Source organism: Akebia trifoliata, chromosome 3, assembly GCF_017979445.1.
Source record: "Akebia trifoliata isolate Shusen 1 chromosome 3, ASM1797944v1, whole genome shotgun sequence".
NCBI lineage: Eukaryota > Viridiplantae > Streptophyta > Magnoliopsida > Ranunculales > Lardizabalaceae > Akebia > Akebia trifoliata.
The window spans coordinates 33044522-33057616 of NC_141377.1; the positions used below are offsets into that span (position 1 = coordinate 33044522).

The window sequence follows — 13095 nt, forward strand, 5'->3', positions numbered from 1 at the left end:
ACTGAATGTTTTGAGTCATTTTCATTTTTCACTATGATAATCATTGTAAAAAAGATTTAATCAGTTATTTATTATTTATATAAAAGTGATCTAAAATAATTGTTAAATGAATGGTAGAGATCATTCTCACAAAAAATCAGCCCATTTCAAAAACTTTTAACAAGCACTTTACCAACCCAACATTGTCCTTTATAGTGCTTAAATTATGTGATGATCCTAAGGTAAGGATAATTCAACGTACTGTTGGATTTTGTAGCCCAGAAGCTCTAACTTGATATGGTTTCAAGAAGTTCAAAATATTTAGAGAATAATAAATTGTTATTACCCATCTCCATCAACAACAAATGAGAGTTCCCTATGTTGAAGGAGTAAATCCTCTACATTTTCTCATGTCGAATGACACACTGGGTATGCTAATGCAACCCCCGTCATAATCTAAAATCAGATGTCTTCAACCTAAGAAGAGAGAATTTCCCTAGATTCAATATTTCTAAATCCTTGAAATGGCAGATAATCCCTTTGTTTCGGCACAAACAACAGGAGGATCTAAACAACTTTTAACTTTTGTTTCATCCTCTCAACTGCTGACCTCAGGGTTTCCTCATCCTTGCAGAATGTGAACCTCACCAAATTCTTTCCATCTTCTGGGTTGAGATAGAAGACACTCGTTGGAATTGCAACAACACCCACTTCCTTAATCAGATACTCACAGAAAGCAACATCATTTTCCAACCCAAATGGAGTATGATCTACGACAACAAAGTAGGTTCCACTTGAAGGATACACCACAAAACCAACTGCCTTCAATCCCTCCACTAATATTGCTTTCTTTGCCATGTAATCCCTCTTCAATTCCTCAAAGTAAGATTCTGGGGCTTGAAGAGCTGTCGCAGCTGCCCATTGCATGGGAGTCGAAGTGGCAAACGTGAGGAACGAGTGTGCTTGCCTCACTCCCCATGTCAAATGTGGTGGAGCTATTGCCCAACCAATTTTCCACCCCGTCAAGGAAAACGTCTTCCCTAGAGAATTCATGGTCACGGTCCTCTCATACATGCCGGGAAGCGAAGCCATAGAAATATGATCGGCTTCAAATGCCAACTTGTCATAAACTTCATCCGTGAAAACCAACACATCATTTTCTATGCAGAGAGATGCGATCACAACAAGCTCTTCCTGACTAAACATCTTTCCTGTGGGGTTATGTGGTGTATTTATAAGTATTGCACGAGTTTTCTTTGATATGGCCAACTTGAGCTCATTAATTGGGACTGAGAAATCAGGTGGTCGAAGGGTGATCGATTTTACTTCTGCTCCAGCCATTGAAAGAGTAGCTTCATAAGAATCGTAAAATGGGGCAAAGAGGATCACCTCATCCCCGGGATTTATCAAGCCTAACATGGTGGCAGCAATCGCTTCAGTGCAACCTGATGTAACAGTGACCTCTTTTTCAGGGTCTACCACCACCCCCGTGTCTTTCTTGAACCTAGCAGCCACGGCAGAGTTGAGGCAAGGAACACCATATCCCCGGGCATATTGGTTCTTCCCATCTTTAATAGCTTGGATGGCAGCTTCTTTCACAAATTCAGGACCGTCAAAGTTGGGAAAGCCTTGGCCAAGGTTTATCGCTCCATGTTTGATTGCAAGCATGCTCATTTGCGTGAAAATTGTAGTCTTGAACTTCTCCAACCGCTTTGCAACCTTATAGATAAAATGGATAGAAGGATTAAAAAGGTATTCCTTTCTAACTATGGAAAGAAAAGTCAGATCAATACCCACAATCTTAACCAAATTATCATTGTTCTACTTTTGCACTTACACTCTTAATTCATCGACCTATAATACATCATACACATAGATCACAAAAAATGATATGCATAAGAGGGCGACAAAGATGAGATGAACTAGAACCAAGTGAAGTGTGGTGTCTAGGCTTTATCCCCTCCAAATCACATTGCATATTATGCTCAAAATTATTATGATAGGCAATGAAAACATTAAAGAAATAGTTAGTTTCATATTACAAGTTGAGAACAAATGGTGAGACAAATGAGTTCCCAGTAACAATTGATCCACATCAGGGATCGTCTTCGAGTCCATATTGTTTGATCTAGTTATAGATAAAGTAACTGCTCATATTCAAAAGCAGGTCCTCCGGTGCATGTTATTTGCAGATGACAGTGTTAGTTGATGAGACTAGAGAGGGACTCAAAGCAAATCTAGAATATGGTTAGCTATGTTGATGTGTAAGGGCTTTAGAATAAGTAGAACCGAGACTGATTATGTGACATGACAACTTCAGTAAGGACATCAATTGAGAGGAATGTCCAATAAAAAATTATTGTTGGAAATATCCTACACTTGTGAAAATGCAGGACCAACCCCAATATGCAATAAACTAAGAGAAAGCTAACTGGGATGGTAACAAAGGCCGATTCAACCGAGAAAAGAGCATGAGGGAGACCCAAAAGAAAGTGGATTGAGGTTGTAAGAGCTTTGATATGTACACAAGAAGTTACAAAAACATAAAACATGGCTCAAGCCTGAATGAATGAAGGAACATGATTCATTCAGCCTACCCCAACTTTTGGGATAAGGCTTCAATGATGATGATGCTTCAGTTTCAGATTACGAGTGTGTAACTTGCAGCTATACACAACAGCCATACACTTTGACAAACTTATACGGACTAACACACCACTCCAAAAATAAAAATTTCATTAATAAGGAAGCCACATTGAGATGCTAGATAGGAGGTAGAGAAAACCTACGTAGCGGAGATGCAGTCGAACTAAAGAAAAAAGCAACCAAAAGCACCCACAAAGTAAACACCCCCAAAGATATTCAAATACGGCCCAAACCTATGAAATCAATGACTCCATCTAAAGACAAAGTCCTCAAAGGATGTTCCTTTGAACTCAAAAAGCTTGGAACACAAGTGTAGGAGAGCTTTGATTTGAATGACCACCTCACTGTTGCTACTTTACTTACCTTCAAAGGCTCTAGAATTTATATCTTTTCAAATATCCAACAAACTGCAAAAGGTACTAGCCACGAGAGAATTCTACCTATATCATTGAAAGCATAAGAAGACCAACCTTTAAAAAACAACCAACATGGATGATGGGATGGCCTAGAACAAGTAAAATAAGGAAAGGAAATGAGACCAAACAGCAACCACTCTGGGGCAATGAAGAAAAAGATAGTTACATTTTTGCCACTTTTCTTGCAAAACGCACAAATGGAATTGATCAATTCTGTTTTTTTTCTTAAAGGCTCAAATGACATAACCATACGCTTTGACGAATTCAAGCTTAATATCATTTCACCACAAAAAATTACAATGTGTATTGCATGAAAAACCAAGAGCATAGAAGTATTTGAGGTATGCTTGAATATATTGATCATCATCATTTATAGTTCATCATTTAGAAGACCCACTCAGTTCCATCTATCTATAGCTCAAAAATATTGATGATAGAAGCACAGTGAAGCAGGTGTTGAACTATCCAGAACTCTTTGTTTTGATGGGCACTAAATCATTATGCAGGGATTTTAAAATTCATGAAAAAAAATTTACTGACCTTGAGATTCTTTCTTTTGTAACTTGAAAAATTCAACTTATACAGAGGCTGGAGTACTAGACGAACAACTTCAGAACTATGTTCTCACATGCAATGATGCAAACACCGATTATGATATGAGTGATAACACTTCATCATATGACTATGCATAATGTTTTTCACTTCCTACACAATCTATAAAATGTAGTGTAGTCAAGGCGCGCCGGAAGGCAGGGTGCACCGTAGGCACCTTGATACATGTGAGCAAGGCAGTGTAAGTGAGGCACAACAAGGCACAGTCAAGGCGCATCAAGCGCTCACCACATTAAAAACTGAATAAAAAATGTATTTTATTTTATTTATTGGTCTCTACAACTTAATAACATGCACATGCAACATAGTCTCATCTATAACCATTAGAGGTTAAATAAGACATAAATTTCTTGATTGTATAATTTTTTTTTTTTAAAAGAAGATTTCTTTGGAAAGTACAATTTTTTTTATCATTATAGATGTGTTGAAGTTTACAACTTTAGTCATTTTTATTCGGCTTGAGCTCGTTAGGGTCGAGTTAGGGTTTAGTCAACTTACGTCAGTGACATAGAGCTGGTCTAAGATAGAGCCCACCTTTTAGGTGTTAGAGCTTGACCAAGCTGGGCCCGAACCCTCTCATTGGCAACCCTAGTTGTGGTTGTGCAGTAGCAGCAATAACACATGTTTTTGCTAGCCTGTTTCTTCTTTTTCTCTCCTTTTTCTGTTTCTGCTGATCATTATTCTTTTTCTTCTTCTTGTTAAGTATTAAATATTTAACTTGTCTATAAAACTCATATTTATACATTTTCCTCTCCTAATTTTCACAATTTAATTTTTTTATTTTTGTAATTATTTGATAATTTTATTATTATATAATAGTTTTATGGTGTCTCACTTCACTAAGGTGTGCGCCTTGGGCACTAGGAGGCCTTTTGCCCTTAAGTACACTGACAAAATGTCGTACATGAGATCATCATCGTCATCAGCAAAGACTTATCCCAACATTTTGGGGTTTGCTAGAATGAATCTTGCTCCACATTCAACTGTCCAAAGCCAAAAAAGGTTATACATGATTGCTTCATATTAAATGTAAAATTTAGACGAGGGGAGAAATTTAGCAAAACTTGCAGAAGAATAAGTTCTCATTTGGTTTTGTGCTACTTGTATACATAATTATTATACCATAGTTAAGTTATCCCATTAATTGTGCATCACATATTGGTTGTTTAACTGTTTAGACTCGGGGTTTTCTCAAGAGATTTACATTCTTCACCGATCTTCATTATTGTCCTAATCAACTGATTGGCCCAACTTTACTTTTCAGGACCAACATGTTGAGTAGAAGATATTAGCGAATAAACCACGTAATGATTTTCCAGTTACTAAAAATGAAATTTATAATCTAATATACTGCAAAAGGTATGACATATAGCATACACTCTTTTCCCAAGGAGTAGATAGGCACGTAAGAACTTTACTAAAGGCAAGAGTCAAAAACAAAAAAAAGTACGATGATTATTAAAACTGGCTACACTTGTCGTACACATGTATGAGTGTGTCTTACCCGCTGAAAAAAGTAAAAAATCTAATGTTTCTCTAAAAGAAACAATATAAAATGCAATCAGGAAAAAAACATTGCACAAGGAGTTTGTAGATTGGAAATGGAAGGGGTCCTTACTAACGCCTAAGCATATAAAATTTGACAGTCCTTTATAATGATGGTGTATTTGTTTACTTATTTTTGAGTGTTCCTGGCGGTAGATTAAAAATAATAAAACACAAATTTGGGTAGTGTTTGGCAATGCGTTCAGAATGCACTTCCAGCATTGAGAAGAGCTTTTCCCTGCAAAATAGTGTTTCAATAGAGAAATGGGATGCACTTCTCGTGGAAGCATGAATGGAAGTGGAAAGCAGCTAAGACAAGATGCAGGCCAGAACTTCCCACGTTCTTCATCATCCCATCAAAATATCAATATTTTCTCCTCAAAACATTTTAGAAAATGACTGTTATGTTCCCCACCTCTTAAAAACGAACAAGAACCCATTTTCTCTCGGTCAAACATTATTTAACTAGCATGAATCATTGATGAGCCTTTGTGGTTTATAGTGTATAGGTATTTATAAATTTCAGGTTTTAATTCCATAGGAAATAGGTTTTCAGGTTCGGGGTTAATGGTTTAATGGTCAGGGTTTAGGTTTTGAGGTTGAGGTTAATAAGGTTTAGGTTCTGGGGGGTTGTAGGAATAGGGACAGATTGTAGGGGGTTTAAAGGGGTTCAAGTTTATGGAGGCTTGTGGTTAAGGTTTTAGGGTTATGGGTTTAGGTTTTGAGGCTACAATTAATAGGAGGGGGAATTAAGGTTAATATGGTTTGGGTTTAAGGTTGAAGTTAATAGGGTTTAGGGTCAAAAAGGGTTTTAGAGTGAGGGTTTGGGATTTAAGGGCTTTAGGTTAATACTAGGTTTTAGAGCTAAGGGTTTAGGTTTTAAGTTATGGTTAAAATGGTTTTAGGATAATCGATTTAAGGTTAAGGTTGATAGGGTTTTAGGGTGAGGGTCTTATGGGTTTTGGGGTTTGGTTATATGAGTTTTAAATGGTTTTAGAGGGTTAGGATTTAAGGGTTTCAAGTTGGGGATAGACTTTAGGGTTATGGGTTAGGTTTTGAGGTTACGGTTAATAAGGTTAAGTGTGAGAGGTTTTTAAAGTGAGGATTTCTTGGTATAGATTTTAGGGTTATGTGTTAGGTTTTAAGGTTACGGTTAATAAGGTTAAGCGTGAGAGGTTTTTAAAGTGAGGATTTCTTGGTATAGGGTCCAAGCGTATGTTTTAGGGTTAATAGGTGTGGGTTTGCCAACAGTCATTTAAATCTATAATAAATTTTTAGTATATAGGTTTTCATGTTAGGCTTATCCACTTTAGGCTTTTAGGTGTTGGGGTTAGAGTTAGGATGTCACAGTTATTTTAAGTTTAGTTTTTTCCCATGTTTGTTTTTTGTGAATATATTTTTAAGTCGGTATGTTATTGTTAGATGGAAAGCCAACATAATGAGGGGAGAATGTATCCTATAATGTCTTTGACAAAAGAGGTTGTGACACTCTCTACCTCTCATAACAAAATTTAATCAGATAAGTCATTGTGAAGTATACAAGAGCCAAGACGAAAAATCACAAGGATAGAACTAAGACCGGGTGGGCCGACTGGTATAAGTTGTGGAACAATAGGGCTCCTAAGAAGCAAACAGTCCAGGCTAGTGATGAATGGTGAGCTAACTGGATAAAGGTAATCAATTTATGATATGCCCGTGTGCCCATTTTATTTTGTTGATTACATATTTTTAGCTTTCATGTCCATGTACAAATATCAAAAAGACCAACAAATTCGGCATGAGGGCTATCAATGGATAGTCGGTTATCCAAATTCGTTATGAATAATCAAATGTTATTCAAAATTTTTGGTTATTACATTCAAATTTACCCCAACCGATGGCAAAATGTGGAATGGCCCAAAGATATCTTTCCTACTAGAAAATAAGTTATACCTTCACCCACAAGGGGAGACTCAACCGACATTGAGATAATCCAGTTTATCTGAAAGAGAGAAAGAAAATGACCCCAAATTTAAGAAGCAAAGGCGCAATGAATTAAGATACGATTACCCGACCGTCCACTTGATTTGTAGAGGTGACAAAAGTTAGGACCATGGAACTCCCTTTTCAACAAATTGTCCCATGTTAGGATTTTTTCAAAAGAAGCCAACCAAATAAAAAAAAAAACAAAGCAAACTAGGAGAGAACCAAAGGTGACAAAATGGATGACTCTGGGAAAATATGAGCGAGAGACAGCCAAAGGGCATTGATTTAGAGTATATGTCGGATTTCGAATTCATATTTGAATATCATAAATTTTTTCGGATTCGGATGTTCTTGTATTTGATCTGATTAATATCTTGACAACCTTAGGCACAAGGGACTTGAGCACGTGCATGATCTAGACCATCATCTTTGGATGAATGATAGCTATAGAAGATCTTGCTTGAACAACCACACAAGGGGGTTTACTGATTTCCACCATGACTAAAGAAGTGGTCCAATACAAAATCTTGATGATGATAGTCTTGATTTCGTTCTCAAGTCCCAACCAATAACAGAGATGTCACCCGTTAGAGCCAATGAGGAGGAAAACGAGCCAACTATGGGTACTGATTGCACCTTTGGAGAGGAGAGCAAGGCGTTCAACTGAGCCCCCAACACAACATCAAAAGCTTTTTGGTGCTATGCGATTGTGTAAGCTACTATATTGCATTTGTGATGTTGAATCGATGACTAGCACATCAAGTCAATGTTGTGTTGAAACTATTAGCCTCAACAGTTTGTATTTTGGGAAATGAGGAAAGGTATCCCTGTTTATACTTCACCTTTTGGCTTTATGAGCAAAGCACAATTTTTTTCTTTTGTAGTTGTATCATGTCAAATGTGATATAATTCTAATGCTGCAAAGCGTTTTTACTTGTTATCATATACTATTTATATATTTTTCTTGACAAGAGAAACGAGTGAATTGTTCTGAATTGAGAGTAAATAAATATTTAACAATATAATTAAGAAATAATAGATTGCATAGAAGTACCCAGGTAGTTTCCAGTATCAATATAGACTTAGGGTATGTTTGATTGCACATGGAAAATAGGGTGGAAAATCAATTTCCATGAAAAATGACATTTTTCAAGTGTTTGATTGCACATGGAAATGGAAATTCATTTTCCACCCCATTCAAAAAGTCCACTAAATCATGGATTTCACTTTCCCACCCATATGGGTGGGAAAATGAAATCCACCCATATTTTCCATCCTCAATTCTTCCCTACCACCACCACCACCACCACCATTACACTAACCTCGCTGTCATTGTCATCGCCGTCGGCTCCGTCTCTGACCACCTTCTCTCTCTCTCTTCTTCTCCATCCCTCACCTCCTCCGCCACCACCACCACGACGTTCTCCCCCCATCTTCCTCACTTACCTCTGTCGCCGCCTCCACCGTCGTCGTCATCACCGCCGCCACCGTTGCCGTCATCACAGCCGACGTCGCCACCGTCGCCGCCACATCCTCCCCCCTCCCTCTTCCTCGTCATCTTCTTCTTCCTTTCCCCCTCCTCTCATCTTCTTCCTCCTTCTCCTCTTATTCTTTTTTCTCATATTTTTCCATGATTTTATCCAAGTGAAATCAAACAATGGAATTTGATTTTCCAACCCTACCTATTTTCCACAACTAAATTTCCATGGATTTCAAATTCCATGGAAAGTGACTTTCTATGCAATCAAACATACCCTTAGTATCATAAGGGACACAAGTAATTGGGCATATTGAAGGAACTCAGTCTCTGATGTAGGACAACTACCTGATGTAGAACGGATTTCTCTTGAGAAGAGAAGAGAATCTTCATGGCCAAATCAATCTATCCAGATCTGACCGAGTTGACTCGGTTTGACAAAGTCAACTCAATTTGACCGAGTCAACTTAGTTTGACCAAGTTGGATCCATAATCAACCCAATTTTTATTTTAGTCACGTGTCTTTAGTTTATTTCAATTTTAAGCAATTTAGAAGTCGTTTAGTTAGTTTCTATTTCAACTTTAGAAAGTTTCAATTTTGTTTAGTCTCTAGTTTGTTTTTAGGTTTCTATTATTATTATTATTATTATTTTTAAATTCATTTTTATTCTTTAGGCTATATAATTAGAAGTATCCAAATTGAGTTATGAGGATTAGAAAGTTAGTAATAAGTTATAGGTTTATTAGAAAGTTACTTTTTAGTATTTTAGAAGATTTCTAAGTTGTTATGATGAAATTATCTATATAAGGAGCTTCAAAAATGAAATCCAATCAATTCAAACATATCAACACAATTCTCTTTTATCTCTTAGTTACTTTCTAACTCTTTGCTCAATTTTCTTCCAAGCTATTGTTTGTTTATCAATTGAATCTATTAATTCAAATTGATTTTGTGTATTCCATTGAACACACTTTCTCAATTTCTTTCAAATCTATAGATTCACACACTGATTCTACATTAGTTTCATAGTTGGTGATCATTTAAAGGGTACCTAATTCTTCTTTCTAACACTAAAGGTGCCTTACAAATTATTGAGAGCTAAGCAAAGGAACAATAGAATAATAAGAAAAGAGAGAATTGTAATATAAAAGTATCCAGGTAGTATCCAATAATGGTATTGGAAAATTGTAGGTGGCGGATACAAGTATGTTGGGCATGTGGAAGCATCCAGGTATCATAGTTGGTCATCATTTAAACAACACCCAATTCTTCTTTTTGTCTCTCAAGGTGCCTTGGGCCTTTAGTTTTCCCAACTAAAATATATAAATAGTATATTATGAGAAATTTTTTACTGCAAAAATCTTAACATTGTATCTATAGGCATAGACACGCATTGGAAGGAATCTAATATCCCTATCCATGATGAATTTGAAAAAGAGAAAGAAAAAAAAAAAACTTGTATCCTCATTTGTCGTACCAGTGTTCTTAAATGTATATGCATATGGGCATCTTAGGTTTCACACCTACAAATTTGGATATAAACCAAGATCCACCCAAATAAGACCATGTACATGACCAGCTTCATGCAAAGGATTTAGGCTTATATTCAAAATTTGGTGAAATTAAAAAAATAATAATAATAATCAGTGTAGTTAAGGGCAAAAGGCGCAAAGCTTCCTAGTACCCGAGGCATGAGGCGCATACCTGAGTGAAATAAGGCACAATAAAATTAAAAAGATCATATAAATAAAAAACTAAATAGTGAAAGTAGGTTGAGCTACTTTATAAAATTTATAAATATTCTACAATTACAATAAATATAAAATTTATATTTATATACAAGTAATTAGTATTTCAATCTCTATAAATAGGTTAGGTTAAACCACAATAAGCAAGTAAAAAACTAAAACTAAAATCAAGAATGAATAAAATATCATAAAAATAAGGAACTACGAACCATAAATTAAATTGAAATTTAAAACTTAAAAGTTTAAGGCACAATCATAAAATCTCATTCAATATTCCTTGTACCAAGAGTATGATAAACTAAAGATAAGTTTCAAAATTCAAAAATATCAATATATATATATATATATAAATATGCGTGTGTGTGTGTGTGAGAGAGAGAGAGAGAGAGAGAGAGAGAGAGAGAGAGAGAGAGTGTGGCTCATCATGATGTAACTTAATAGGTTACATCAATCAATTAAAAGAGATTTACACCCCAAAAAAAAAAAAATCACATTTTATTTGATATGTAAGTGAGGTGTACGCCTTGCCTGAGGTGCAGCTCAGGCGTGTGCCGCCCTCCACCTTGAAAAACCTTCCCAGCCTTACCTATACTAAGGCGTTGATTGTGCCTTGCCTTGGTAACACCGAAAAAATTATAAACTGGTACGAAAATTTAATCAATGGCCTTATAAATCGAAGCAAAATCTTATCTTATTATCCTTCGCCCTATGATTTCTTAAAGAGAAACAAGAAAGAGTAATTAATTCCCTTTCTCAATGGGAAAGAGTTTTCTCAATCCCTCTCCTTCCACCTTCCCTTCTCTCTTTCCTACTATCCCTCCCCCCTCCTTCCTTGGTCCTTGCACCCACCCTCTTGTTTCAACTACTGGGCCATAATTTGGGGATTTTTTAGATGATCTAAAAGGAATTTTGGGAATTTCAGTGAAATATACTCTGTTTCCATGCCTCACAAAATGATCCTACTCCAGTCATTCAACAAATTTTATTTGATTCCAATTTTCTAGATCGATCAGAACTAAAAATCCTCATCCAAAACTCTTACTTGACAAGGGTTTTATCACTCCAAACAAGAATCTAAACAATTTTAACACAACTAAATATAAAATTTCTTGAAATCAAGTTATCTACAATAACTAAGCTTAAATCGACAATCAAAATCATGAACATGAAGAAACATAAATCCAATCCAACACTATATTTAGAAGCATCAATGAATCCTAATCAACAAAAACCAAAAACACCAACAATGGCATTGATGATAATCAAACGAAACTAAACTGGGGAGGGGGACCCAAAACACCATATTCTAGGTCAATCTGAACTAAAATCCCCATCCAAATTTTTTAGTTTACAAGGGTTTCATCACTCCAAACAAGAATGAAAACAAATTTAGCACAAATAAATACAAAATTCACTCAAAATTCCTTGAAATCAAGTTATCAACCAGAATCGAACTTAAATTGACAATCAAAATCATGAACATGAAGAAACATAAATCCAAATACAATACCATATCTAGAAGCGTCAATGAGCCCTAACCAACAAAAACCGAAACACCAACAACAACATTGATGATAATTAAACAAACTTAACTTGTGGGGGACCCAAAAGACCCAAATCAGAAAATTAAATTCTAGAAACCAAAATTAAACAAGAGAGACCAATTAAAATTCCTTAAAATCAAGTTATCTACCATAACGGAACTTAAATTGATAATCAAAATCATGAAAATTAAGAAACATAAATCCAAATCCAACAGCCACAACACCCACACCAGAAGATTAAACTCTAAAAATTCTCAATAAAAAAAAAAAAAAGGAGAGAAACCCAATTCGAGAAAATGGTGGGTTACTTTTTATACCTGTACGGCGGGTTGAGAGATTGTTTGGGTGATGGGTTCTTCAGGATTTGAAGCATCATCTCTCTCTGCAGAAACATTTGTTGCTGGTGGTGTTGTTGATAAGGTCGCCATTAAAGAAGGGTATTTGGTACAGTTTCTGCTTCTACTTTCGAAGCTTTTGGAAAGAGAGATTAGCGTTGGTTTGAAGTTGATCAATGGGCTTTTCAGCATTCCATGAGATACATAACTCGAAGAAGTCGTGAATGTCTGCAGCATCGATGACCGAACTTATGGAGAAGCAGATTTAATTTTTAAAGAGAACAGAAAGACAAGACTAAAAGAGAGAATCAGCATTTTATTTCAGAGTTACTATTTTCACACCAACTTTTACTAACACCACACCAATAGGTGATTTAAATAGGAATAGGTGGGGGTATTAGTAAAAGTTGGTGTGGCAATAGCATCTCTATATTTTTGGTGGGTATTGTTAATATGTTAAGATGGATTAAATAGACCTCCAAAATTTATTTTCTTGCCCTTAATTTTAAAAAATATACGTTCTTACTAAAAATGCCCTTTTTCCTATCAAATATACCCTCAAACTCAAATTCAAACTCAAACTCAAATGCTTATTTCCAAGGTGTATTTAATGGGAATAAATCCTCTCTAGTCTTTTTTATTTTTTTTTGAGTCACGCTGGAAGTGACACATGATTTATTGTGATTCTCATAATTCTATGGAGATGCATACATAACCGTAGATGATTTTTACTCGTATTGCGAGAAAATACATCTACGATTATGTGGACATCCCACATCAAACTTTGTGAGAATCGTAATAAATACCCTGTGTCATTCCAGCATTTT

At 35.8% G+C, this 13095-nt stretch overlaps 1 protein-coding gene across 1 annotated transcript; it reads right to left on the reverse strand.

The window, feature by feature from the left end:
* Positions 1 to 271: 271 nt before the first annotated feature.
* LOC147406455 (Pyridoxal phosphate (PLP)-dependent transferases superfamily protein) lies at positions 272 to 12560 on the reverse strand. The gene is made up of 2 exons (XM_086434497.1): positions 12251 to 12560; positions 272 to 1698 (listed from the first exon to the last, which is right to left on the reverse strand). Exons 1-2 carry the CDS (start codon positions 12503 to 12505, stop codon positions 547 to 549), a joined length of 1407 nt encoding a protein of 468 aa, XP_086290623.1. The 5' UTR covers positions 12506 to 12560; the 3' UTR covers positions 272 to 546.
* Positions 12561 to 13095: the final 535 nt, after the last annotated feature.